Genomic DNA, 25225 nt, shown 5'->3' with positions numbered 1-25225 from the left:
ACTTGGGAGGCTGTATGTGGCTAGAGGTGGCAAGGGTAAAGTAGCCACATTTATGGGAAATATGCCAGGATGAAATAAACCAGAATTTTCCTGTAATGTACTGTAACTGATTCTGTGGTGTCTCTTTAGCATATCCCTGCAGGTGGGGACGGTGTTAAGGTGAAATTCTTTGGTCAGTCCATACACGGAGTCATGGATCTAAATGGAGATGGGATTACTGATGTTACCATAGGAGGTCTGGGAGGGGCTTCACTATTCTGGTGAGACATGGCCCATCCTCACACTTAAATCATTACCAGCAGCGGTGCCCATATCCCGGAGACATCATCTTACATGTCCGTTTTGCATTGTCTTACTCGGGTTTAGACAGCTGTGCATGTCCCACTGGGCTTGTACACTTGAGACCAACAACTTCCTAATGATCTCTCTGTTAAAACCTCTGGCTACGCACTTCACTGTTGGACACCAGCCTACAGACTTCAACCAGCAAAGTTTTGAAACATCAGCCCACACCATGATTTAACTTCCCAGGCAGACCTTCTCCCACAGTTTCTATTGGCAGAGGCTCAGCTAAGCTGTGTGAAAACTCCATCTCCCAATAGGCTTTGAGTTTAAACAGGATTTGGCAGTGGGCGGCTGTTCTTCCAGGACTGTTGGCTGTGTTTTAGAAAGCGCAGCGGTTGGATAGTGAGGATTTAGGCCAAGTTTTATACTCAAGATGCATCCGTTCCTTGTCCCTTCTACCCCCTCCCCCACCCTCTTTGAGACAGGAAATACATGCATACAGTTCGGCACACACATAGCACCACTGACAACTGCATGTTTGTTTCATTTCGCCAGGTCCAGAGATGTTGCGGAGCTCCGTGCCAACATGACTTTTGACCCTGTTAAAATTAACCTGCAGCAGTCTCAGTATCAGTGTGAACATGGTGGACGCAAATCTGTGTGTGTGAAAACTGAAGTGTGTTTCGCCTACAGAATTAAATCTGAACAGCAGGACTTAAACTCTGTTACAGGTGTGCCACTCAGCATCCTATGTTGATTCATTCATTCATTCATTTTTCGGCCTCCTCACTGTCAAAGTTGTTGTGTTTTATCACAACACGTCTTCTTATCTGTTGTGTCCTGCAGGGATCCGCTATGATCTGACTCTGGATGCTCTGCGTGCAAAAGCCAGGGCTTCGTTTATTGACGCGGATGATAAAAGTGATCGTAGAATTACCAAGAGCTTCACAATGAAAGACAGAGACAGAAAATGTGTGCAAGAAACCATCATGATGTCGGCAAGTACCCCGATCTTTGTGCTGTACACATGGAGTTATGGTTTCTTACCTGTAAGAAATCAACCCAAAAACTATATTTTTAGTCCACAAGATTGAGATCAACTGGATGCCTTCAGTTTGTGTGACGTTCATTCCTTCATTCCTGAATGTTATATTTTAGGCTTATTGGACATGTAAATGTGTTTTGAGCCAGAAAGGAGACAGGACAAAGCTGTGACAGGACTTTTGCAGAGCAGGAAGAACATGATTCTAACATGAAACAGACCCGTCCTGATCAAAGCATGCCGAGAACAACCCCGTGCTGCTCTGAGCGATAAATTATCTGCAAGCACTTTGAGAGTTGGAGAGAAGGGGAGAGAATGAGAAAAATGAAAGAAAGAATGAGGGTGAATTAGGTGGTTTGAATATGTGACAAAGTGACTTTCCAGGTCAAGGAAGATTTCAACACGGGGCCCATCAAGCACATCGCAGACTGTTCATCACAGCGGAAACCTTTGTACAACTACACCTACTACTGTAAACTTAATCGGTCTCCAGCAATGTGACATTTTACATTTCTTATTCCAGCCGCTTACAGCAGCAATGGATTTCTCTGATTAGCTTCCCCTAGGCAAGAGACAGAGGAACTAATCAGTGGTAACAGCTGTTGTTGCTGTGTATGCCGAGCATGAATACCTGCTCTGTTCTAGTGTGCCAGTTTATGCTGAAACTTCCCACATAGTCCAGGGCGTAGGTCTCCAAGCGTCATACACTTTGAAACGGACACAAACGCATCTTACCTGAGTCCAAGATGGACCAGACCCAAACCTGAATAATGTTCCTCGTGTTATACTCTTTCTCTTGTTTAATCAAAATTGGACACAGGCTCAAGAAAGACCTATTTGTGCCTTACCATGCCAATACAACACTGTTCAGGTTTATACATGCAATATTTCTGTCAAATGGTATCTTCATGTTTCCATAATTTATTTATGTTATGTTATCATGCCAATTTTAGCATTTAACTCATAATAGAGCCTTACAGGCCATCTAGATTGGCTGAAGATGTTTAGGGCCCTATTTGCCATATTGGCTTTGCTCATCTGTGTGGTATTTTGGTGTCCAGCGCAGAATGGATGGTGCCCAGGTGGAAGGTGAAGCTCGGACAGGTTGGAGGTTCATTCAAAGAAAGCCGCGCAAAGCAAGTTGTTGGTATTATGGTAGAAATTAGAATTACAACATAGAGGCTGATGTAGACCTTTTTTTCTGACTTGGTTGCTCAGAATTACGGTCTGAATGATACGACTTGAACAAAATAAGACAATCAGTCAGGGTCTGGTAACGTACCCACAGTCCTGAGTAGAGGTCCAGTCAGCCAAACAAGTGAAAACATGTGTGGGTGGACCATGGGTGTGTAGGATATTGAAGTCCTTCATGGATTCTTTCTCACTGTCTCTGTCCTCCTCCAACTCTTATTCCCCTCCCTCCTTCTCCTCACCCTCCTCTGTTGTGCTCTACCTATCTCCTTTTCCTTGACAGGCCCGGCTGGACTTCCGAGACCCTCTCATGGTGTCTTTGGAGTTTGGACTAACTGATGAGAACCAAGGCCCCGTCCTGGATGAAAACCTTCCCAGATCCATCAATAAGACAGTAAGGCTTTTTTATATCACTTATAAGAGTCTCTCTCAGCACTTTAAGTAGTAACTGCCAAATAACAGTAAGCAGAAGATTTGGAGTAATAGACAGGAAGGATTTGAACCTCATCTTAAACATTCTCCATCTGTCTGTCTCTTTAATCCAAGAGTTAGAAGTAGGGTGTGCTTGCCTGGCACCAAACTGCTGCTGTCACAGTACATTAACATCTGCAACAGCTGACTGCCATCCTTCAGTGTTTCCCCAAGACTGCATTAGTGTTTCAACAGTCAGGAGAGTCTTCCCACACTCCCACATGCATAGTTGTTCTAACAAGAGGGTTTCCAGATAACTGTTGCAATGACTGATGAGTCCAGATAAAGAGGAAAAGTGACTGACAGGGACAACAATTTTTGAAATTGGTGCGCTGCAGCCTGCAGCGAAACAGGCTGCAATGTAATCCTTCTGGGCAATAGCACACTGTCGATGTATGCCCAGTAAGTTTGTGCTTGTTTTTGCCACTGACAGGCTCAGATTCTTATTATAAGCATCTAACAACATTGTGGAAATGACCCTGCAGAGAAATAAAACGCTTTTCTTTACCTTTCACTTGATCTGCTCTCTTTGTTGTTTTGTCTAACTAAGTCTCACTGAAGGAGAAGTCTCGTTCTGCAATTACATGACAGGTGACTTATTACAGTAGGACAACAGTGGAAACGAAGAGTTTGTTTTGTACAGAGAGAATAGCTTGAATGGCTGAATAATTAGCTGATTGCGACAATGTGGATGAAGCCATTGAACACAATGGTCACCCCTATTCAGAGTATTTGAACCTGAGTACTCAGAACATGGGAAAATAAGGTCTAGGTTGAAAAATACCAACGTTTCCCTTTAAAGCCTGGGTTTGTGAAATACCCAACACTACCTCCTCCCGACACTTCCTGACTCCCTCAGTGTCTGATGCTACAGCTATCAGCATCAGACCAAGTACCAAAGTAAGGAAGTGTTGTTTAGACCTCTCCTGGTATTGTTATTGAAAGGAAGAGACGGGACACACGCATAGAAAGGGGGAAGTCATCAAACGGAAGCTGCAGGTTTTCTTTTGATATTGTGCAGGATATGATGTTCCAGTTTCTCGTCCTTTCTTGGGAGAACAGACACTGTTGATCTTAACAGTCCAGTGGGAGAGCATTAAGAATGGGAACAAATTTGACTGTGACCCCCCAAACACCCTGGGGGAAAAGGCAAAGGAAATTAAGTTCATCTGAATGCACCCTTCTAGTCAGTGGTACAAACAAATACACAGCAACAGAAGCCTATTTTAATTCACATTTCTCTGCTCATTTTCATAGAGGAGCTTCTGAAGATCTTATTGTTCTTCCAGTGATTAAAAGTCTCTTCCAAAATTGTTAATTGATATTCTGCTTTGAATATGAACTTGCGTTTGATGTTGTTTTTCCACAAAAAAAGTTCAATTAATAGTTAAAAATTCTTCATAGGACATAGACTTCTTCCATTAATAAGCACATCACATTCATAAGGATGTAGATTATACAAATTAAATAACAGTGAGAAGTAGGAATTTAGTCCATCCTCATTGATATAAATTGGCTAGACAAAATAATAGAAACACCTGTCAGTCTAATGCAATACAGCTCCACAGCACCACAAACTGCAGCCTCCAAACTTACCATACAGTTGAATCAATGCTTCTCTAAAACAGTTTCAGCGTGAACTTAACATTATAACCTTCAAGGAGATTGGGTTTATTGCAGGATTGTTGTATTAGACGGCATTAGTTTTAGCTAGGTGTACCTAGGTGAACAAATTGGCAACAGAGTCTATGTACCCAATATAAATAATTACACGTGTGTGTATATATATATACACACACGTGTAATTATTTATATTATATATATATATATTTGTGTGTGTGTGTGTGTGTGTGTATATATATGTGTGTATGTATGTATGTATGGAGAGAGAGAGACCCTCAGCCTCTTATGTATGTACATGTTAAATAAAACATTTCATCACGGTTATATTAAAAGTTAACTATAAGTTCACCACTGAAAAATTCATGTACTTTAAAGGCTTAACTTAAAAATGATTTCTAATATTAGTTAAAACGGTTTCCATATGTATAAGAACTATTTGTTTTTCTGATATGTTCGACAACCTTTCATATGGAAAAACTACATCAACACAAGTTTATGCTCAAAATATACTCCTATTTAACAACAGTATCTTCATAACCAAAAATATACATACTAGCTGGGTTCAGTTTTACAGTGAGACCAAGCAAGTTATCAGTCTTGGCTCAGACTTATTGTTCATTTTAAAAGTTAAACTAATGGATACAAGATGTCCCTACTTCACTGAAAAGTCCATTGTCAATTTATGTGCCCCGGAGTAAGTTGTAAGTTGCATACTGGACCACGATTGGCCTCAAAAGTAATCATGCTCATACTTCTGCTTCTCAAACTTTGTTTTAAGTGCTCACAGAGAAACGTACCCGCTGTAGCAAATGAATTTGATAACAGCGGTGTCAAACTTTGCACATATGTAATTCTGCAAAGCGAAATAACAATAAATATTAATATAAAGATAAAGATTAATGTATTTTTGGCTTGGGGTGGCCGGGGTAGGGACTTTACGGTTTCACTTCTTCTTTACTTCTTGAAAATGTACATCTCTATCCTGTAGATTCCTTTAGTGGACTGTGGAAACGATGACAAGTGCATTGCTGACCTCTCTCTCAAAGCAGAGCCTAGTGTAAAAAAGTAAGTGGAATTAGCTTTAAAGGACATGTTCACACTTTTTTCAAGTCTGTCTTAAAACAGTGCTAGCATAACCATATTTACATTGAAAGAGTTATTGGTCAATGTAATTGTTCCTCTCCTATCCATACCGGGCATAAAGAGATCCCATAAGTTAGCCAGAAAGTGTGCAATAGAAGGGATAGTCAACAAAGAGGGAATTTCATATTAAAAAGAGTGTGACAGCTGACAGATGCATTTTGCACAGAAAGCGTACATTGGAATTGCATTAGGAAGGGATCTCTTCACGGCCATTGTGGACAGGGGGAACAATTACTCTTTCAATTGACTTATGGGCATATATTGTCTTAAGACACAATTTGTTATAGTTGTTGTATATCATCATGTACTATATCTTAGTTATAATATCCCTCACAAAGCAGTTGGCATTAGAAGCAAATCCTTCCAGTGCAAGACTGCACCCTTGTGGGGAGATATGTGCATCACAACCATGCACGCTGACAGCTTTCATTTGCTTTTCCAGAATGAAAATCAAAGCAAACAAAGACAAGATTGAAGTCAACATCAACATTAGAAACAGCAAAGACAACGCATACAACACTAAAGTCACCCTCAGCTTCACACCGAACATCAACTATGTTAAAGTAGAGGTGAGATTTCTAATACTCCTCTGTCTACATCATTCTAGTGTGTATTGTTTGAGACGTGTGTGATGACGCATGTTTTATTTTGTGTTATCAGCCGGAGAAGGCATGCACTCTAAATCTCACAAAAGTGGAATGTGCCGTTGGATACCCTTTCTTGGGAAGAAATAAAGAGGTACATTTCAGCACACGTAACATTCATCTGACCTGTGCAGAATCCAGCCTACATACTACCTGTACAATATGTTTATTTTTAATATCTATTCTCTACTCTCATATTCACAGGAAACGTTTAAAGTGAAATTTGAGGTAAATCCCAAACATGTTCAGGGGTTAATCCAAATCATTGTGACAGCTACAAGGTGAGGCAATCAGCACTACACATCTATCTATCTATCTATCTATCTATCTATCTATCTATCTATCAGCTGTGTACCTTAAAATTATTTTGTTTCTGTTTGTGATCAGCCAAGTGCAAATGTCAAGATTTTCACATACATTTTACACACTGTGCATTAGAATTGTACAAATGCGTTTTTTAAATTTCACAGTGACAGTGAAGAGCTGGATTCTACTCTGTACGACAATGCGGTACAAATCTCCATCCCTGTGAAGTATGAAGCTGGACTCATATTCTCAGTGTGAGTGGTTGCACTCCTTACTGATCATGTGCGCTCTCTGCCTCATTGTATTGACATTGTCTTGTCTGTATCTGAAGCTGTTATTGGGAAGGGAAAAATCTAAATCTAATATGATCTGTTTAAAAAATCCTCTAGGCGTCCTCTGGATGAACACATTGAAGTAAAGGAGGGTGAACAGTATTCCACTGTATTCAATGACACCAAAATCATTGGAGAGGAGGTCAATATCAGCTACACGGTAATATCCCCTGACAGAGATTTGTTAATATAAGCATATATTATATAGCTGCATGCAGATGTTTGGTAGTCCAGATATGGTACAGTATATTAATGTATGGATGCCAATCCTGCCTCGTCTCTATTTCACTCTACCTCTCAATCTTCCACCTCTTCAGGTGGAGAAGTCAGGTGATATGGTGACTCCGCCCCTTGACCTTACAGTGATGTATCCTGATCTGTCTCCTCGGAAGAACAGATTGCTGTACCTGACCCATGTCGCCACCAGCCCAAAGGTACATACACACACCTGTGGACATGCGAGTGTATCTGAACAGACAGACCCACCTTCATATCTGCCTCTCCTTTCCCTCCAGGTGAAATGTGACACCGCTGATTTGATCAACCCTCTCAAAATTAACCCGAAGGTTGAAATTACCAGTATAAACAAAGAAACACTCAGTGTTTTCCTACTGGTGAGTGAAGTGGCTCTTTGTGTATGTATTTTCAAAAGACTGCCTATCTGAGGGGTTTATTATAAAGCCAACTTACAAGTGAAACCAGACTTAATTCAGTAATTCACCTAAATTACCACAGAAACAGGTCCATCCAGACTAACCTGGTCCTGGACAGGTTAGTTTTCAGGCGACTTTGACCCATAGTTGATTCTTTAGTTTATAGAAAATGTTAATTATCCTATTGATTACCTATTTGATGGTTCAAAGCTTTTTTCAAGCATGTAAATGTTTATTTTTAGCACTTATTATACAATGTAAATTCACAATACCCACACAGGTTTTCAACCCACAATTGATGTTAGTGCTTGTCGTGTCAGGTCTGTTTTTCAAAATCAGTAAACACAAAATAAAAAAATATATTAACCATACTTGACTTACTCTTATCTCATTAGCTCAGAGATGGCTTTTTGAAACTGATTTACTTCTGAGCCACCTTTATGAAACATTTCCTTGTGTGTGTGCTCCTGTCTTACCGTGTGTGTTTGATTTGCCCCACAGAGCTGTGAAAACCTTAAATGTGTTTCATTCAGCTGCTCCATCCCCGAGGCTACGACCGGTCAGGTCAACGTCACATTCAGAGTGTGGAAACCTACGTTCATCAAGGTAGGTTTGAGGTGACACATGGGTGGGATTATTTTTGGCTACTCTTGCCTCCCTCTGTTGTTTGGTTTGTCATTTGAATAAATTACAGATTGACTAACAGCTATCTGACTGATGTATGGACAGGAAAGCAAACATTTACATTTACATTTACATTTATTCATTTAAAGGAAATTTATCTTACAGGGAGAGTTCAACAGCCTGTACATGTTGGTGAATGCCACGCTGGGGATCAAAAACACAGACCTGTTTGAACTGAGCAGCAGTGACAAGACCAGAACTGTAAGTAATACCAAGTGTAAGTTTTGGTATTGTGTGTTTGCATGTACTGTACGCGTACATTTACGTTCTGCATGTGTGTGCTAATCAGGTGAAGATCCAGGTTTCGAAGGAGACCTTAGGAGGAATCCCTATTTGGATCATCATCATCAGCATCCTGATAGGACTGCTGATCTTAGCTCTTGTCATCTTCGCTCTCTGGAAGGTAATATTGCCTGAGTAAGACTGCAGCATAGAGTATTTCAAATCTTCAGATACCATCTGTGGCAGCTTGTCACTGCAGATCCAAAGGAATATACAATATGTAGTTCAACATTTTGGGATGGGAATTAAGGGAATTTGCTTTCTTGCAGTCACTTGAGAATATCTATACCACTTTCATGTCTCTGTGTTAAATATGAAGCTACAACCAGGAGATGGTTAGCTTAGCTTATCACAAAGAGTGGACACAGCTAACCTTACTCTACCAGCACCTCTGACTCCCACTCATTAACATGTTATATCTTGTTTGCTTAATCAATACAAAAAGTGTGATTGCTAGAATTTGTGGTTTTATGCAGGGGTTATGTGTTCCCAGCCATGAGCTTTTGGGAGACTGAGGTTTAACTAAAAGCAAAATAAATATAAACAAATACATAACCCCCCACTGAAAAAAACTAATTAACTAACTAACTAAGCACTAATGTTTTTTAAGGGTTAAACAAAGCGGATATAATTTGTTGATTAGCGTTTTATTTTTGGACAGAGTCTCTGGGCTAGTTGTTTCTTCGTTTCCAGTCTTCATGCTGAGCTAAACAGCTGCTGGCTGTAGCTTCATATTTCACAGACAGATAAGATATCGATCTTCTCATCTACATTAAGTCTCAACAAAAAGAGGAATCAGCATATTTCTCTAAATACTGAACTATTCCTTTACTATTAGACAGTGAACGATCACATTCGTATAGAGTATCTGTTGTTTTGTAACTGAGCTTTCCGCTCCTTCAGATGGGCTTCTTCAAGAGAAAATCCAGGGACTACGCAAAGGAGGAAATTATGGACTGAGGTATCCAAACATCCAACAGCAAGCAGCTCTGTGACCGACTGCTTCCAGAGCCAACAGGTTGCACAAAGTGACAGGCAGACTTTTAAACAGGCAGTCGGACAGACGGAGGAGATGCCATAAGACCCACAGAAACCTCAGTGCTACGACACAGCGATCTCGAAAACACAGTTACCATTGACTGTGTCCTACTCACACATGGGTCAGATAATGTTTGCAAATACTTCCCAAACCTTGTCCTTTGAGGAGCACTAGGTTACAACACTGAGGCTATTTAGATGGTCACATCAACAGAGAGTGATTTCTTTTAACTGTATGAAGTCATTGGCCCCCACTCTATACCTTGTTATGAAGTTTTTGCATACACTATTTGTTCTAGATCAGAGTTTTTCTTGCAGACATACAGAATACATCAAGTCAGGTCAAGCAGTTCAAGAAGAGGAGCCAGGGAGGAGGAAAAAAAACATCACTTAACAGGCATATGTTGGCAAATAGAATAAATCTGTATTACATACAGTAGTGTTACAAACCCTTCAGAGCTACAACAGCTGCACTCCAGCTTTAGAGGACAAAGTACTCAGGTTTTTCACACACTTTCTATGTCATTACAGCAACAATTTCCAAAGGTCTATTTGCTTTACATGTGTTGGAGCGGTCTGTCTGATAGCGTAAACTCTTGTTTTAAAACTCAAGTGCTTGATTAGTTTTATGAAACACTGTATCCTTAAGCATTTTATAGAATTTTTTTTGGTTTGGTATTTTTGCTGAATTTTAACAATGTAACATGGCACATCCTCAAATTCAAAATGTTGGCCAAAGACACTGAGCTGAACAAAAGCATTATTTTAAGCAAAAGTGCAGTCTGTTCCTTTTTATTTTTTTTTTATACTTTAATCTTTGTTAAACCATTCAAAAACTAAAAAAGATCTTGTCACAACTCCGATGTTAAATGTAATTAGTGTCACCATGGTGACTGAGGGATACAGAAAGAAAAACCAAAACCAAAACTCTGATTGTACTGTGTATATAAGTAAATGCTTAAAATGTACATAATTCTGTTGTTCGCTATAATTCATGTAATTTAAGAGATGTTATGCATAAATCTTTTTTTTGTGATCAGAGAAAATGATTTTGCTCAGGTGCTACAAGTATCATGAATGAAGACATTAACATTTAACATTTAAAATAACATTATCTGGCCTACCCCACAATTTCAAAGCTGATGCAAATATGTAAATATTATATTTTGATGAGAAAATAAAAGAATAGTTATTCTGTTCTGAAGATGAGGGTTTGTTTCCACTACTTGGGTTTATTTGATTGAAATTGATGTTTCAAGCCTGGTGAAAGACCGGTGTTTTGAATGCCGAGGCTTTAATATCATTGAAAGAAGATGCGACTAACTGATTCAAACCTTTTTAATTTCTTCCTATGTAGAAATATATGTGTCACCATTCACCAGCAGTTGCCATATGGTATATGGGATTAATTGGTCGGTGGTTTGTAGTGCAGACAAGCTACAACATGTACACAAAGCATTAGCATACCGTAGGCTCAATGTCACCCCATATGCGGTACACAGTACCTTACAAAGTTATTACAAAATTTTTGTCTTGTTTTTGTTTTCAGAAGTTGCACAGCTACACAATATGTTAAAAAGAGATTATATTTTATATTGGAGGGACTGGGTTTCTGCCTCTTTCTTGACTTTTTCCCTTACTGTCAGACAATAAACCAGGGAAGACAGCAAGAACAAGAAAGAGAGGCAGCTTTGGAATATTTAAATACTCCTCAGCGCTGACTCTCCACTCTTGACATGAAGCACATGTAATAAATTGTATGTACAGAATGTGTAACTTAGTCATTTTAAGATTGTATGGCTACATCAGGCTTATGCACGAGGGTGGAGTCACAAGTCTGTCTTTGTTCACTTGAGGTGGCCTCGTATTCTTTTCTCTCACGTTACCCTTTCTTAACTCCTGAAAAAGGGTGAGGCACAAAGGCACAAAGTGAGAGTTGTGAGCTCCACCCCAGCCTTCTACACTGCTGTGAAGTCTTCATTGTAATGCACTGGTTTGTAAGATTGTATGCCTCCTCATCAGTACAGAAATGAATCTTATGTACAAAAATAAAGACTTTTAAGGAAAGAAGTACTTGATCTTTTGCTTTTGTTTAGACAGTACATCTTTTTTTTTTAAATCAGAATGTATACAGAGCTGTTGTTAGTTGTGCCAATTAAATGCAAATCAATACATTTATCTCTAACTCCTGACAATTATCCTTACATCAAAAGAGTAAACTGACTACATTAGCCAACAGTGACATGATTAGTGTGTTAATCAGTTAGTTGATGGAATGTAACTATATACTTTTACTAGTACTGTACTACACTTTTGAGGTACTTCCATTTTATGCTACTCTCGACCTCTACTCCACTATATTTCAAGGAAATATTGTGTATTTTTACTCCACTACATTTATTTGATACCTTGAGTTACTACTCACTTTGCAGATTTAGATTATAAATACAAAATATAAATCTATTAACAAATTATAACAGATTATTATTGTTGAAATATTATTGTGAGCCAGGTTCAGGTGTGAAGAAGTTTTGGGGAGACTGATGAAGACTTAACATAGCGTGGCTTATTGAGCCCGGCCAAGGAGATACAGTGCCATTTATGTTTCTCTCTTCCACCTAGTGCCTGTAGGTTTCTCGATTAGGTCATCTTTAACTAGCCTTAACCTAGAACAACAAATCAATCAATCTATCTATGCTACATCATATTGGAATCTATTACTCTCCATGAGTCGTACTCTAATCTGTGGACTCAGTAAGTTATTATAAACATTCTTGTAAAACTCAACCTCGTAAGATTCCAAAAGAACACGGATATCTGCAAGCCTGACGCCTGAGCTACTGTCTTTACCTTATCAGTCTAACTGTCGTATCCCTAACAAGGACAGTTAGATGAGAGAAATAACTAGAGCTGGAAGGTCAGCGAACAGACGTAGGGTCAGCTAATGACTCCAACCTGTCTTACCTTCTTCTTGTTACGTCAGTTAAGCCCTCTAAGAATATTCTTTAACAATTATAAGTGAAACAATCCAGCAGGATAAGAAATAAAAAATGGCTCCACCTTTAACAGCTTCAACATCAGTATATCATTAATTATAGTCAGGTATTATAATATATGAAATATAATTTATAATATATAAATTTGAATTATGAGTAGTCTGCTAATACTTTTGTACTTTTACTTGAATGCAGGACTGTTACTTGTAATAGTATAGTTGTACACTGTGGTATTGTAACCTTTACTTAAATCAAAGTTCTGAAAACTTCTTCCACCACAGTTGATAATAAATTAATCATTGAAGTCACTCATCAAAAAACAATTAGTAACAATTTACTTTGTTTCGTCTGTGTGGTTTATTGTACATACCATAAATGGTTCTGTTGGTGATGAATAAAGAGTTGGTTTGTTATTACAGACAGTTTATTCATTGCTCCTGTTCTGCGTGAGCACTTTTCAATTTTACAAAGGTTGTTTCAGATGATAGATTATTCCCATGTCATTCCAGTTTAATTTGTCTTGCAGCTGAAAATTTGCATCACATCCTTTTTTGCTATTTTTGTCCTCTTAAAAACTTTTTGCTATTTATGTCCTCTTAAATTGCTGTACCCTTTCTTCCTCTGTAAACTGTAAACTTGCATTAAATAATAAAAAATATGTGCTTAAGCTTGTCTTTCTTTTTTTGTTTTTTTCCATTAAAATATTAACCAGTTGGCATATAGATATACTTAAAAGGTTTATTAGGGATGTTTAGGTTAAATAGTGGCTGAGGAGAGTGGTGTAGCCTACTTCTGTACAATTTTGAAGATTCTGAAGTATTTTACTTTAGCATTTCCACTATATTCTCTTTTACACTTTTCTCTACTGTACTCCATTTCAGAGAGAAATATTGTTCTTTTTACTCCACTACATTTATTTGACAGTTATAGTCACTTTGAAGACTAAGAGTTTACAAACAAAACATCAACTGAGAAAATTGAATCCATTAATGATTTATAAATAGTATATAAAGTGCACTTCCACCATGCAGCTACTACATTAAAATGCTACTTATGCAATAATGCATCAATAATAACAATAATCCAATAATATAATATATAATAATGTTGACAGGGGCCATTTATCTGCATGAGTAATTTTACTATTTAAAGTATTTTGCTGGTGAAAAATTAAAAAGGAAAAACATTTTGACCAGAGTTTTTAAAATAAGTGATAAGATATCTGGAGAGTTAATAGAGAGAATACATGTTGGTCCTTGAAACAGAAAAAGTACTTACTGGAAAAGTTAATCATCATTATTTTATATTCAGCATTTGTACCCACTCAGACAGTTTGAGTCCAGTTTTCTTTTTATTATTATATTTGTGAAACATATGGTGTTTATTCTTCTCGCTGGCCCTTATGCTTTTTACTTTTTGCTTTGAAATGTTTTTATTTATATACTGGTTCAATAGTATGTGTTTATCTGCTGTACACCACTACCTCCTCTTAATGAACAAAATGCAAGTAGGCTACTCAAAATTGTACTTAACTAGGCCTACAGTACTTGAGTAAATATACTGCTTTCCACTGATAAAATATCATTAGCCTGTATAGGCCTAGTAGGCTACATTTTGCAGTTTACTTGGCTCCGTATACTTAATAATAGTAATATTATAAAGGAGTATTTTCAAATGTTCTTCTTATTAGGCTACTTTAACTTAAGTAAATGATCCCAAAACTTCTTCCCTCACTGGATGAGGTTTTCTCAGTGAAAGCGTCCCATTGCTGAAGGTGAGATTCCTGCGAGGCCAAGATGAGGGCAGTGATTCCCCACACTACCGAGTTTACGGCCCGAGAGTGATTTCACGTCGGAGAGCGCCGCCTGGTGTTCACCCGCAGCATTTCGCGATAAGTGACACTGGGAGGGGAAACAGAACAAACTGTAAGCTGCTGTCGGATCCATCTTGCTCGAAAAAAGAAGCGAGGGTGAAGGCTTTTTTTCAGTTTAGTATCTACAAGGCTGTGTTTCCCCGTTAACGGAGCTGTGGAGCCCAAGGAGGGGCTGTGTCACTGTTTGTAGGATGTCCCGACATGAGGGTGAGTTGATAAACAGGTCCGCTGCGCCTTAGTTGGTGGCTACATTACCTGAGCTGCTAGCTCTTAAGCTAGCTTTGCTAAGTGCTTAGTCAAGTCAAGAGGGGGGGGGGTGTTGCGGATATCCCGGCTCGTTTTCAGGCTTGTACCCACACGCATACTTGCTATCAGCATCTCTGGTGAACCTATATCTCTGGTGTCTGCTAATTTGGGGCAAACGGTCACAACTTCTCTTTACCTGTTCGCAATGATACGGCAACATTGCGGAGCTTAGCAGTTAGCCGTTGCTAGGTTCTGCGTTACCTTACGTTAGCTGAGCTAGCGAGCAGGCTAATGCATGCTAACATAAGGAGTCTTTGGTGTAGCTGGGACTTTATGTTGCTTATACTTGCGCTTATAAACCCATTAGCCGTGCACTGTGATATTTCATAATACAGATATTATCGTATTTTGCTTACATTTTGGGTAACGTGTTAGTTGAAGAACCCGTTGCTGTAATGTTAGCGCCATACTGTCCCGTCTGGTCACATAACGTTAACCTAATGTTGTTAGCGAATGCACTGTCATCAAGAAGAAGACAGAAAGTCTGAGGCCTTAGACCATAAACCAATCACCAAGTTAGCTAACTGGCAGGCTACTTGCTAGCTAGAGTTAAGTTACGGTATGTTAACTGCAAACCAGATGGGACTGTAAGTGTGCCTCAGTTATAACGTTAGTTGTAGCAGCTGTATCTTGTTTAATCACCTCAGAAGTTGCTGTTCTGGATTTCAAACATTAGCATAACACAGTTAAATAGCCCCAACAGGGCAAAGTAAAATGATTTAGTAATTTGCTTTACCCTGTTTAAAGTAGGACAACAAAGATAACGTTAGCGTTAACGTTACTTGTTAAATTGTCCCGAGTGGGCAGGCTAGTTCGACTCTGCCGTGAGGACACACACTGATCTTCCAGGCAGTCAGGTGGTACTAATACCTGTCAGACCAACCATTATCAACACTTAGAGCTGATACTTGCTATTGCCAGACCAGTTGGTTTGTTTGTTCAGGCCTGGGTTTGGTTAGTAAATGTTACCTTTTGTGGATAATTTCTCTGTACTTTGAAGCTTTTTGTTGCAAGATGTCAGATCAGTCCCAACAGAGGAAATTCCCTCAATACTTGTGTACCTACTATTCAACGTTTGCCAAATAAGGCGTTTTTTTTGTTTTTTTCCCTTCAAAGGAAATGTAAGTGAGGCAGGAGTTGGAATATTGTGTGTAATGATAACTTTGATGTGTCATAGAAAATAACTGTCTGAGCCTGTAGAGTAGTAAGCCAGTGCTTGAATATTTCTTCACTGTAATCATTTAGTAAAGTGTGGACAAGCAGATGCAATAATATTTAATATAATGGCATGTAGTAATAAGCTGTTTGGAGAATATAAGAAATGTCTGACATTATCTTTCTCTTGACTAATTTAGTGTTGCTCTAGATGAATATAAATAGCAATATGCTATCCGAAAAACATGTGGACAGTGCTATAAATGAGTAACAAAAGCTGTAATGAAGGGAGCTTTCAGATGCGTCATATGTTTGTGGCATGCCTCTGTGAGACCTTGCTTGTGAAGTTCACTGGAATGCTAGAGTTCTTCATCGCTGCCACTTGTGGGTTGGTGCCACTCCAAAGCACATGCTTATGTGAGTGAGACTGGCCTACAGAGAGAGATTGCTTTCTCACAGTCAGTCTTGCAGACGCATTTATAAGGAATTTGTAACTTTATTGCCAGGTGCACGTGTTTGACGTACCATTTTTCATTTCTCTTTTGCAGGTGTGAGCTGTGATGCATGTTTAAAAGGGAACTTTAGAGGAAGACGGTTCAAGTGTTTAATTTGCTACGATTACGACCTGTGCGCATCGTGCTACGAGAGCGGAGCCACAACAACAAGACACACCACAGAGCACCCCATGCAGTGTATATTAACCAGGGTAGACTATGGTAAGGACCTGAAAGCCCAGACAGAAAGTTGTGTGGCTTACTGATCATACACAAATTTATCATGCCTGTGTAGTGCCATGATTATTATATTTTATGACTTCACTGAAGGCCTACTGTGTGATTACAAATCATTCGTCACGTTTTCTCTCATGATTAATGGCATTTTGTTGAGTGTAAAATTGTGCTGATGCTCTTATGTTTGTGTAAATAATTAAAATATTGATTGACAATAACGGTTGCTCTGTTTGCTCTGTTTTTGCAGATCTGTATTATGGAGGAGACACTTTTTCAGTAGAGCAACCCCAGTCATTCACATGTCCTTACTGTGGCAGGATGGGCTTCACAGAGACGTCCCTACAAGAGCATGTCACCTCTGAACATGCAGAGACTTCCACCGAAGTGGTGAGTATACTGCACACATTAAGGGATAAATGTACAGATTTTGAACTGTAATTTTGTGCACTTATACTTCCAAATTGTTTTTGTAGCTGTAAGCAGCTCCAGCAGCCTAATTTACTTCTGACATCTACTGACCTACTGTATATTGAAGTCATTAGATGGAGACTTTTTTTTTTAATGTAGTCTGTTGGCATCACTGCAGTCAGCGCTGCACTTCAGTCAGCTAAAATGACTTCCCAGAATGTACACTCAGAGGATATTTATGGATTACTTGTTGTCAAATCAGAACTTTCATGAGTGTTTTCCACTGCCGAATAAAGTGAGCAAAGCAAGGGCGCTGCTGACAGTACTGAGACCTACCTGGCGGACTGGCAGGTAGTGTGTTGGACTGTCTGAGGAGTGATAGGGAAAAAAAGAGCTTTGTAGCCCACAGGTAGAGCCAAAAAGTGGTCCAGTTCATAATTTTCATGTGATGTCACATTCCAAAGAAAACGCTCCCTTGGAGGACAAAAAAGACATTATTTTCCGCTGCACACCAACCAGGAAGCAAGTGATACACTGTTACTTTTACTGTTACTGTTACTACTCTGAGTATGTTACTTTTTGCGTTGCTAAAATGCTGGATGGCCGTCGTGCTTTCGGATGCACTAATTGACGAGGAGACAAGCCTGAGCTGTTAGGTGAGGGATTCCCTACAAGGTAAATGTAAACATTACCACAGTCGTGTGCTAGCAGGGACCTGGCGGTTTTTAATGGCGGAAATTCATCAGCTGGTGCTGTTTAAGGATCGCAAGTGCCCAACACTTGCAGTTTGTTTCCATATCTACCTTTTTCATGAGTTGAGAGGTGATCCAAATAAAATTTAACAGATTTGTGGCGTCTCTACGAGGGAGTTCAGTGTGAGCCGCTGTCTTGCTCTGTTTTTTGCCCTCCAGGTCACCGCGCATGTCACGTAACTGAAAACTATGAATAGAAAAGTGTCATGGTGTAAAAGGGAGGGGCTTTGATTAATAAGGTTGGCGCTATTCTGTACTTTAATTATTTTCAACGAAGTCCAGTTATTAAGTTTTTCCATCTCTCAGTACTTTACAACCCACCCATGTCTGTCACTCAGCCTCAAGGCCATTTGTAAGGATGCAACAACAACAAAAAAACGCAAATTAATATATAGTTTCACTTTTTAGAACAGCTAAGTAATATCCTAAAACAGCTGAACGATGTAGGTCTTAACAAATGTTAATATGAGTAAATGGTGCATTTGTTTGGGACTATTTTCAGCTGTGGATTAATGCACGTTTGGTGCACTAATGAGTATTTACAGCAGCAGGATGGTGTATTTGTGATTGACTGAAAATACAGTGCCCGTGTTCATTGTAAAGAAGAAACATGTCACCCCGTGCAACAATGTGGCTCATTCATATGCTTTTAATAGTTTTTAGACAACAATGGACCTCTATGGCACAGATGATAAGGCATATCAAGGACTGGCTACACAGGCAATACTTGCTACTAGGTCAGTTGAATGTCAATGGGATGCATTGACCATGAGGAAAATGTACAAAATTACCATCCTTGTCTTTTAGATAGTTTTTGTTTTTTGGTTCATCTATGAAAAAAAAAATAACGTTGCCAACAGAAACAAGACGGCAGTGAAAGAGGAAGTGTTAACCTGTTGTATGTATATGGCAATTAATGTACAGGATGTCATTCACAGCGGTGTTATATTGAGAATTTATACACAATAGAAACTGGTACGTGTGGGCTGTGATACAGGCTCTGTGGAGCGATTGGCTGCACAGCCAACACTTGTTAGTAAGTCAGCTGAATGTTGGTTTAGTCTTTCAGTGGGATTCATTGACAATGAGGAAAATGTACAACAATTCCATCCTTGTCTTATAGATATTAAAAGACAAAAACAAACGGTGCCAACAAACAACACAGCAGTGAAAGAGGAAGTGTTAACCTGTTGCTGGCAGGATGTCATTTACTGGGCTGCTATATTGAGAATTTGATGCACAATAGACACTGGTGTATACAGGCTCTGCAAGCAAGAGAATGTGATATTTAGTAATTGTGGGGGCTTATTTATGGTGAAATGTTCTGTATTAACTAGGGCTGAAGAATTTATTGAAATTTTATTGAAATCGCAATATGGCCTACTGCAGTTTTGAAATCAAAGGAGGCGAAATATTTGTTAAAGGTGAAATGGTTGTCAAAATATCACTTTGAAATTAAATATTGTCATGCTGCAGAGATGTTCTTGCCTACACATCATATTCTAGAGACTTAAGAACATATTTTTGTTTGGTACAGATTCCTGCAAAAATCACACCATAAGTTATCTTAATGGTTTTCAAATAAAATGAGAATAATTATGTAAAAATGATCATTTTCCCTAGTTTGTTAACAGGTTTTGGGGAGTACAACTGCATATATGGGGGAAAAAGTTTATAAAGCCTCAAATGGCTCCAGAGAGAGGTGTGTGTATTTGATAAATAGTCTCCAGTGATGTCACTGCTAAAGACTACAAGTTTGAATCAAAAAAAATTGAAGTGATTTGCAAGTGAGCTTACCAGTAGCCTGCTCCTTATATATGCTTGAGGCTTGATGCTACATTAGGTGCTACTAGCGTAACCAGAAAGTTTTTGTAGAGGAGATAAAAGAAGATTAAAGCATCCTCAATACACCTCTATAGGGAAAGCCTGTAACGCCAAAGATGGCGGTTATCCTACCCTCCCGCTAGAAAGCCAATCATCTGCTTTTAACAGCCAAGGCAGGAAACATTTTAGCCAATTGTGCGGTTCCACTACACATGCGTCACTACTACTGCGCATACGTAGTAGGAGTAAAACCGTTGCGGAAAAATGCATTTTAAACCTTATTTTGGGGCAAAGTCATCAAACTTTTTTCCCAGCTATTTTTATCAGATTTTGCTGTTGATTTTATGCATGCAGTTATTATGACTGCTGAAAGACCAGTTCTGGCTCTCTCCCCATTCAGATAGGGTCTGAATGGTCTTGTTAGTCCAAAATAACTGCCTGGAGGCGTTACCAAGATGGCTGCCGAGTGGCATGACTTGCCTATAATGATCTCACCAGTTTTTGACACAAATAACTTGAGAAATAAAAAAGATTATATCCCAGGTTCTGCTGCTTTGAAGTTGCCCAGGTGCTAACTCAGTGGAGAACTCCTTTAACTTACTTAATTGGGTATATGTAAACAGCTCAGTAGTATAAACATTTAATGAGTGTCGAGTAGCTACTCTCAGACGTGCCACTTGTTATGAGGCTGCACACTAACACATTTGAACGGGGTAAAACCTGACTAAAAGTGACATGACCTCCCTCTTGTTTCAGATCTGTCCAATATGTGCTGCCTTGCCAGGAGGGGACCCCAACCATGTCACAGATGACTTTACAGCTCACCTTACACTTGAACACAGAGCGCCAAGAGATTTAATATCCTTTCAGTGTCTCCAAACACTAGTGGCTACATAAAGATGTTTGTATATATTGTTTATATGTCCACAAAATCTTGATACATTGCGTTACATCACTGCATTTACCCTTAACAGTCCCTTTTTACGATGAGTCCAGCAGTGTTCGACATGTACGCAGGATGTTCCACCCTGGACGAGGACTGGGCGGACCCAGAGCACGACGGACAAATATGCACTTTACTAGTGGCTCCACAGGGGGACTTTCATCCTCTTCATCACAGAGCTCCACGTACACACCCAGTAACAGAGAGGCAATGGACCCAATTGCAGGTAATAATGAGGAGTTGGTGTGCTCTACAGGTTATACTGCTCACATAGGTGGGTTGGATCCTTCACTAGTACCCTCTGCTAGTAAAAAATAATTTTATACCATCAAAACCTCTGCAGTGTGCGACTGATGAGCATTCATTTACAATCTACAGGTGAAGGGTTTCACTTAGGCTTTGGTGAATTTGTATCCAAATTGGTCAAATATTTTCTTTGCGTAGATAACTTGTGTCCTCAACAGCCCGGTGTGCGGTATTATTGCATTATTCAGCAATGAAGTAATTTGGTGCCATATAGCATAGTAAGAGTGTCTGTGGATCTCACCTCACTGCAGAGCAAGCTAGCTGCTGCGTGCTAGTCAACAACATTGCCAAGCAAACTCATTTTTGCAGTTTGACAGTGTCTTTCTCACACGTAACGTTAGCTATATCGTTACCTTCAGGGCATGTCTATTAGGTCTGAAACGATTAAATCGATTACTAAAAAGCATCGGCATGACATGAAAAACAGCTGCATCAACAGGCAGTGTGTTGCAGGCATCCAACACACTATGCTCGTTAGTTTAAGCTTCAAATGAGGCTTACCGTTCAGTTTCTCTCAACTGTCCCTCAGGATTACGTTAGTCAAACATTGCCGAGCCTGCTAGCCACATTAGCCGCGCAATATGCTAAACGCAAAGTTAGCTAACCTTTAAAATAAACAGTAAAACAACACTAAACACTCCCGAGTTTGAAGTCAGGTCACGTACAGGCCATAGCGGTCCGTTCTTGAACCGTTACAGAGCTTGTTATTGTGGAACTTTTGAAACGCTAATTTATTAGCTCACTGAAGTGTAAAGTATGAACATTGCGGTTGTTGCAATGCTTGCCATCCTCTGCGGTGGGCTTGACCAATGACGCCGTACTTCAGTTTTGCAGTTATCATGACAGCCCTAATGCCAGCATTTTTTATTAAACCTTTGAGCATACAGAAATCACCACACTTTGGGATTATGATTACAATAAAAATATAATAGTACGCTTATTTTTATCTCATCACTATGATGTGGAGTGCATTATGTTTTCATGGTCAGGTTGAGTAGTCTCATTAATTTAACAATACAATCAAAATAACCCTATTATCCAAAATGGCGTTTTTTTTCTCAGCTAAGCAACAAGTTTAACTTTAGCTAAAAACTAATTGTTTACCATCCAGGGAATGCTTTACAGTGGCCCCTAAGGACAAAACACATTAAAAGCACAAACGGATACATTAAGGGAATCTGCTCCAAGTCCAGAAATGCTAAAAGTTTTATAATACACACATAAGTGAAAAAGCAAATAAGTCTTAATGTTTCCACTTTGGTATGAATTTTACAGCTTGTAGCATTTTTAGATTTGGAGCCATTTCCCTCAGTGTTTGTGCTTTTGCTTTTGTATGCCTTCTCCTTAGGGGCCACCGTAATATTAAACTCTTGTTAAGGCCAAGAGGCTTTTATATGGAATTTAGTTTGTATGTGTGTATCTATATTTAACAGCATAGTTGTCATGTTTTATAAATTGACTGTCGTCTCATAACATCTCAAAACATCTACTCTTATACACGTATTTATCTTCACCCAAAAATGACTGTTTTATTAAGTCTGTGTTGAAATCACATGACTTTTTGGCATATTTGCCAGGATTGAATCTAGTATTAATAGTCAGGAATATTTTCAAGTCATTTTTAAATTTTATGATCTCTAATCTTTTCTTTCCTCATCAGAAAAATAAGAACAAATGTCAACCAAACCCCTAATAGCTATTCATAGTCCTGACAGTCCTTGATGTTCTTTATATCTTCTTACAGGTATCTTCAGGGTTGTCTTTTGAAATCATGACTTATTTAGAAACAGCCGACAGTGAAGCCTGTTTTTGTCTCCTGCAGAGTTGTTGTCTCAGCTGTCAGGTGTGCGGCGTGCGGCGGGGGGGCAAATAAATTCATCAGGGCCTTCAGCCTCCCAGCTCCAGCAGCTCCAGATGCAACTGCAATTGGAGCGGCAGCAGGCTCAGGCAGCACGACAGCAAGTGGAGACGGGCCGCCACGCAACGCGACGCAGCAATAACCCAGGCAACTCTGGCGCCACCAACCCTCCATCCAACACAGGAACTGCCAACACTGCCACCGTGGGTGAAAGCAATCCCTCATCCTCGTCCCACAGCTCCCAGTTCCTATTAGCACGGTGAGTTTGGCCAGTCGGTTGTTTTTATATTGTAATCTGCATCTTCTTATGGTTCTTTTTATGGTTCTGTTCGTAAGTTACTCTGTTGATCTTAAATAATAAGGTTGGTGATATTCTGTATTTGTCAACACATCCCACTCAAAGATCAGAACCAATGATACGTTGGTTCAGATCTCAGTATTTTCTGACTACCCTACTCTCAGCCCCAAAGCCAAAACAGGCCACGAATATATACTTAGGTTTTTTATGAAAGGCTAAATAATTTCTTGAAACAGCTAGGCATGTAGTTTGTAGCAAATGTCGCTCAAACAGATAAAACAGAGCATTTATTGGGGACTATTTTCAGCTATGGATTTAATGCGGTAGCCAGTATTTACTGCAGCAGGACGGTGTTTATTGACTCAAAATAAACTGCAGTGCCCATGTTCATCTTAATGAAGCAACATGTCACCCAGTGCTACAGTGTGGCTCACTAATGTATGAATGAACTATATCAGGCTTTGGATACACACACACACACACAGCACTTGTCAGAAGGATCAATTCTTTATTGGTTTTGGTCTTTTCATTGTATTTGTTGACAGAAAGAAAAATCAAGAATATCACCAGCCTTATCATTTCAAGGTGACACATTTAATTTAATTGCAAAGTACAATGTAATGTAGTTTTCTTTGGTAAATGTGTAAGAATGTCCAAGTTACAGATGGACAAAAAGCTGACCCCAATATGAGAACTTGGAAAACATTCATAGTTCTTGTAACAGTATAATTAGCAGTTCCTCTGTTTTCGTAACTCTGAAGTCACAACTCAGCACAGGAAATTTAGCAGCTTTATGTTCCCTCTCTGTTGCTCCCTTTATATTTAGGATGGAAAACATTAAATAGAAATGTTTACCTTATAATTTCATTTAAACTGAATGTTTATTATTTTGCCCAGGTTGAATGAACCTAAGATGTCCGAAGCAGAGCGGCAGTACCTTGAAGGAGAGCGCGCAGACCGCAGCCTGTTTGTCCAGGAGCTGCTTTTGTCCACACTGATGCACGAAGAGAGCTCTTCTTCCGATGAGGAAGAGCGCCGAGACTTCGCCGACTTTGGAGCCATGGGCTGTGTGGATATCATGCCTTTAGATGTGGCGTTGGAGAACCTCCAGCTTAGAGAGCTCAGCTCTACGGGGAAGGAGCCTCCGCCGCCTCCTCTTTGATGTCCGGGCATCAAGCAGACTGTGTCCTCTCTGCTGCAACTGTCAGTGATGGGCAGCAAACAGCAGCAGTCCTCCCTGGCCTCACTCTCCTTTCTCCTTCCTCTATTTTCTGAGTTTGTTTTTGGTGATTGTAATTTCAGGCCTGTCACCAGTTTTGTTACATTGTAAACAAAAATAAATGAGAGCAAGTGGGATAAATGTGCGAGTGCGCAATAGCAACTGAGTGAGCGAACGAGAGAAGAGAAATATATAAATATATATAAAATATATATGAAGTTGATAATCAATCCACATAACTTTTCTTTTCTTTATCAGGTAAATGTTACAGGCAGCTGTGGCAGACCTTTGCTTCCTGTGACATGCAAATGGCTCCATATAAATACTCCACATTCACAAGTCAAGAGGGCATAGGCTCCTCTGATGAAGCTGCTGTGTGTTTATGACTATTAATAAATAAAAAGTGCTTGGATGGGTTACCATAACTACTGCATGCAGTTATTTGCAGCGTGCATGACTTTTAATGACAAGGTCATTAAATTATTTTGTTTTTTTAATATCCCAAAGCTTTCAACTGTTTTTAAATGGTTATATCAAACCAGGTTAAGTATTGCAAATTTCTTTAGTAATTTACCAAAATGACGTGTAAATTTAACACTAACAATATATTTTGTTAGGTTTTCTTTGAGGAGATACAATGAAGAAAAAAACAATTGGATTCCGCAGTAGCTTCTGAAGAAATGCTGTGTGTGTGTGTGTGTGTGTGTGTGTGTGTGTGTGTGTGAGCATGGGTGTGTGCACACAGCTCCTGAATGCCTTTTCTCTGTCTGAATATGTGGAAAGCTGTGCTAACAGCAACAGAACCACGGCTACGTGCATCAGATGAATACTAGGAACAGAAGAAAAGAGAGCTTTTTCTTAG

At 39.4% G+C, this 25225-nt stretch overlaps 2 protein-coding genes across 3 annotated transcripts in view; both read left to right on the top strand.

Moving 5' to 3' along the window:
* Nucleotides 1–11764, top strand: part of itga1 (integrin, alpha 1) — a 53280-nt gene extending 41516 nt beyond the window's left edge. The window contains exons 15-30 of the mRNA XM_046066819.1: nucleotides 130–260; nucleotides 841–1016; nucleotides 1132–1283; nucleotides 2802–2912; nucleotides 5601–5677; nucleotides 6198–6324; nucleotides 6416–6493; nucleotides 6604–6680; nucleotides 6870–6959; nucleotides 7095–7197; nucleotides 7355–7471; nucleotides 7553–7651; nucleotides 8192–8296; nucleotides 8480–8575; nucleotides 8664–8777; nucleotides 9560–11764. Of these exons, the coding sequence (XP_045922775.1) occupies nucleotides 130–260; nucleotides 841–1016; nucleotides 1132–1283; nucleotides 2802–2912; nucleotides 5601–5677; nucleotides 6198–6324; nucleotides 6416–6493; nucleotides 6604–6680; nucleotides 6870–6959; nucleotides 7095–7197; nucleotides 7355–7471; nucleotides 7553–7651; nucleotides 8192–8296; nucleotides 8480–8575; nucleotides 8664–8777; nucleotides 9560–9616 (1710 nt within the window). The 3' untranslated portion in view covers nucleotides 9617–11764. The remainder of the gene's footprint in view (nucleotides 1–129; nucleotides 261–840; nucleotides 1017–1131; nucleotides 1284–2801; nucleotides 2913–5600; nucleotides 5678–6197; nucleotides 6325–6415; nucleotides 6494–6603; nucleotides 6681–6869; nucleotides 6960–7094; nucleotides 7198–7354; nucleotides 7472–7552; nucleotides 7652–8191; nucleotides 8297–8479; nucleotides 8576–8663; nucleotides 8778–9559) is intronic.
* A 2763-nt stretch (nucleotides 11765–14527) lies between these two features.
* Nucleotides 14528–24788, top strand: kcmf1 (potassium channel modulatory factor 1). Of its 2 annotated transcripts, none has more exons than XM_046066768.1 (7): nucleotides 14528–14770; nucleotides 16573–16740; nucleotides 17003–17142; nucleotides 20496–20597; nucleotides 20725–20908; nucleotides 22811–23105; nucleotides 24042–24788. In XM_046066768.1, the coding sequence occupies exons 1-7, from the start codon at nucleotides 14755–14757 to the stop codon at nucleotides 24304–24306; spliced, it is 1170 nt and encodes a 389-aa protein (XP_045922724.1). In that variant the 5' UTR covers nucleotides 14528–14754; the 3' UTR covers nucleotides 24307–24788. The 2 variants fall into 2 exon arrangements, with proteins under 2 accessions (XP_045922724.1, XP_045922725.1); XM_046066769.1 differs by lacking the exon at nucleotides 14528–14770 and adding an exon at nucleotides 15024–15990.
* The last annotated feature ends 437 nt before the right edge of the window (nucleotides 24789–25225 follow it).

Source organism: Micropterus dolomieu, linkage group LG13, assembly GCF_021292245.1.
Source record: "Micropterus dolomieu isolate WLL.071019.BEF.003 ecotype Adirondacks linkage group LG13, ASM2129224v1, whole genome shotgun sequence".
Taxonomy (NCBI): Eukaryota; Metazoa; Chordata; class Actinopteri; order Centrarchiformes; family Centrarchidae; genus Micropterus; species Micropterus dolomieu.
The sequence above is the reverse complement of the archived record's forward strand: the minus strand, read 5'-3'. Positions and strand labels throughout refer to the sequence as shown.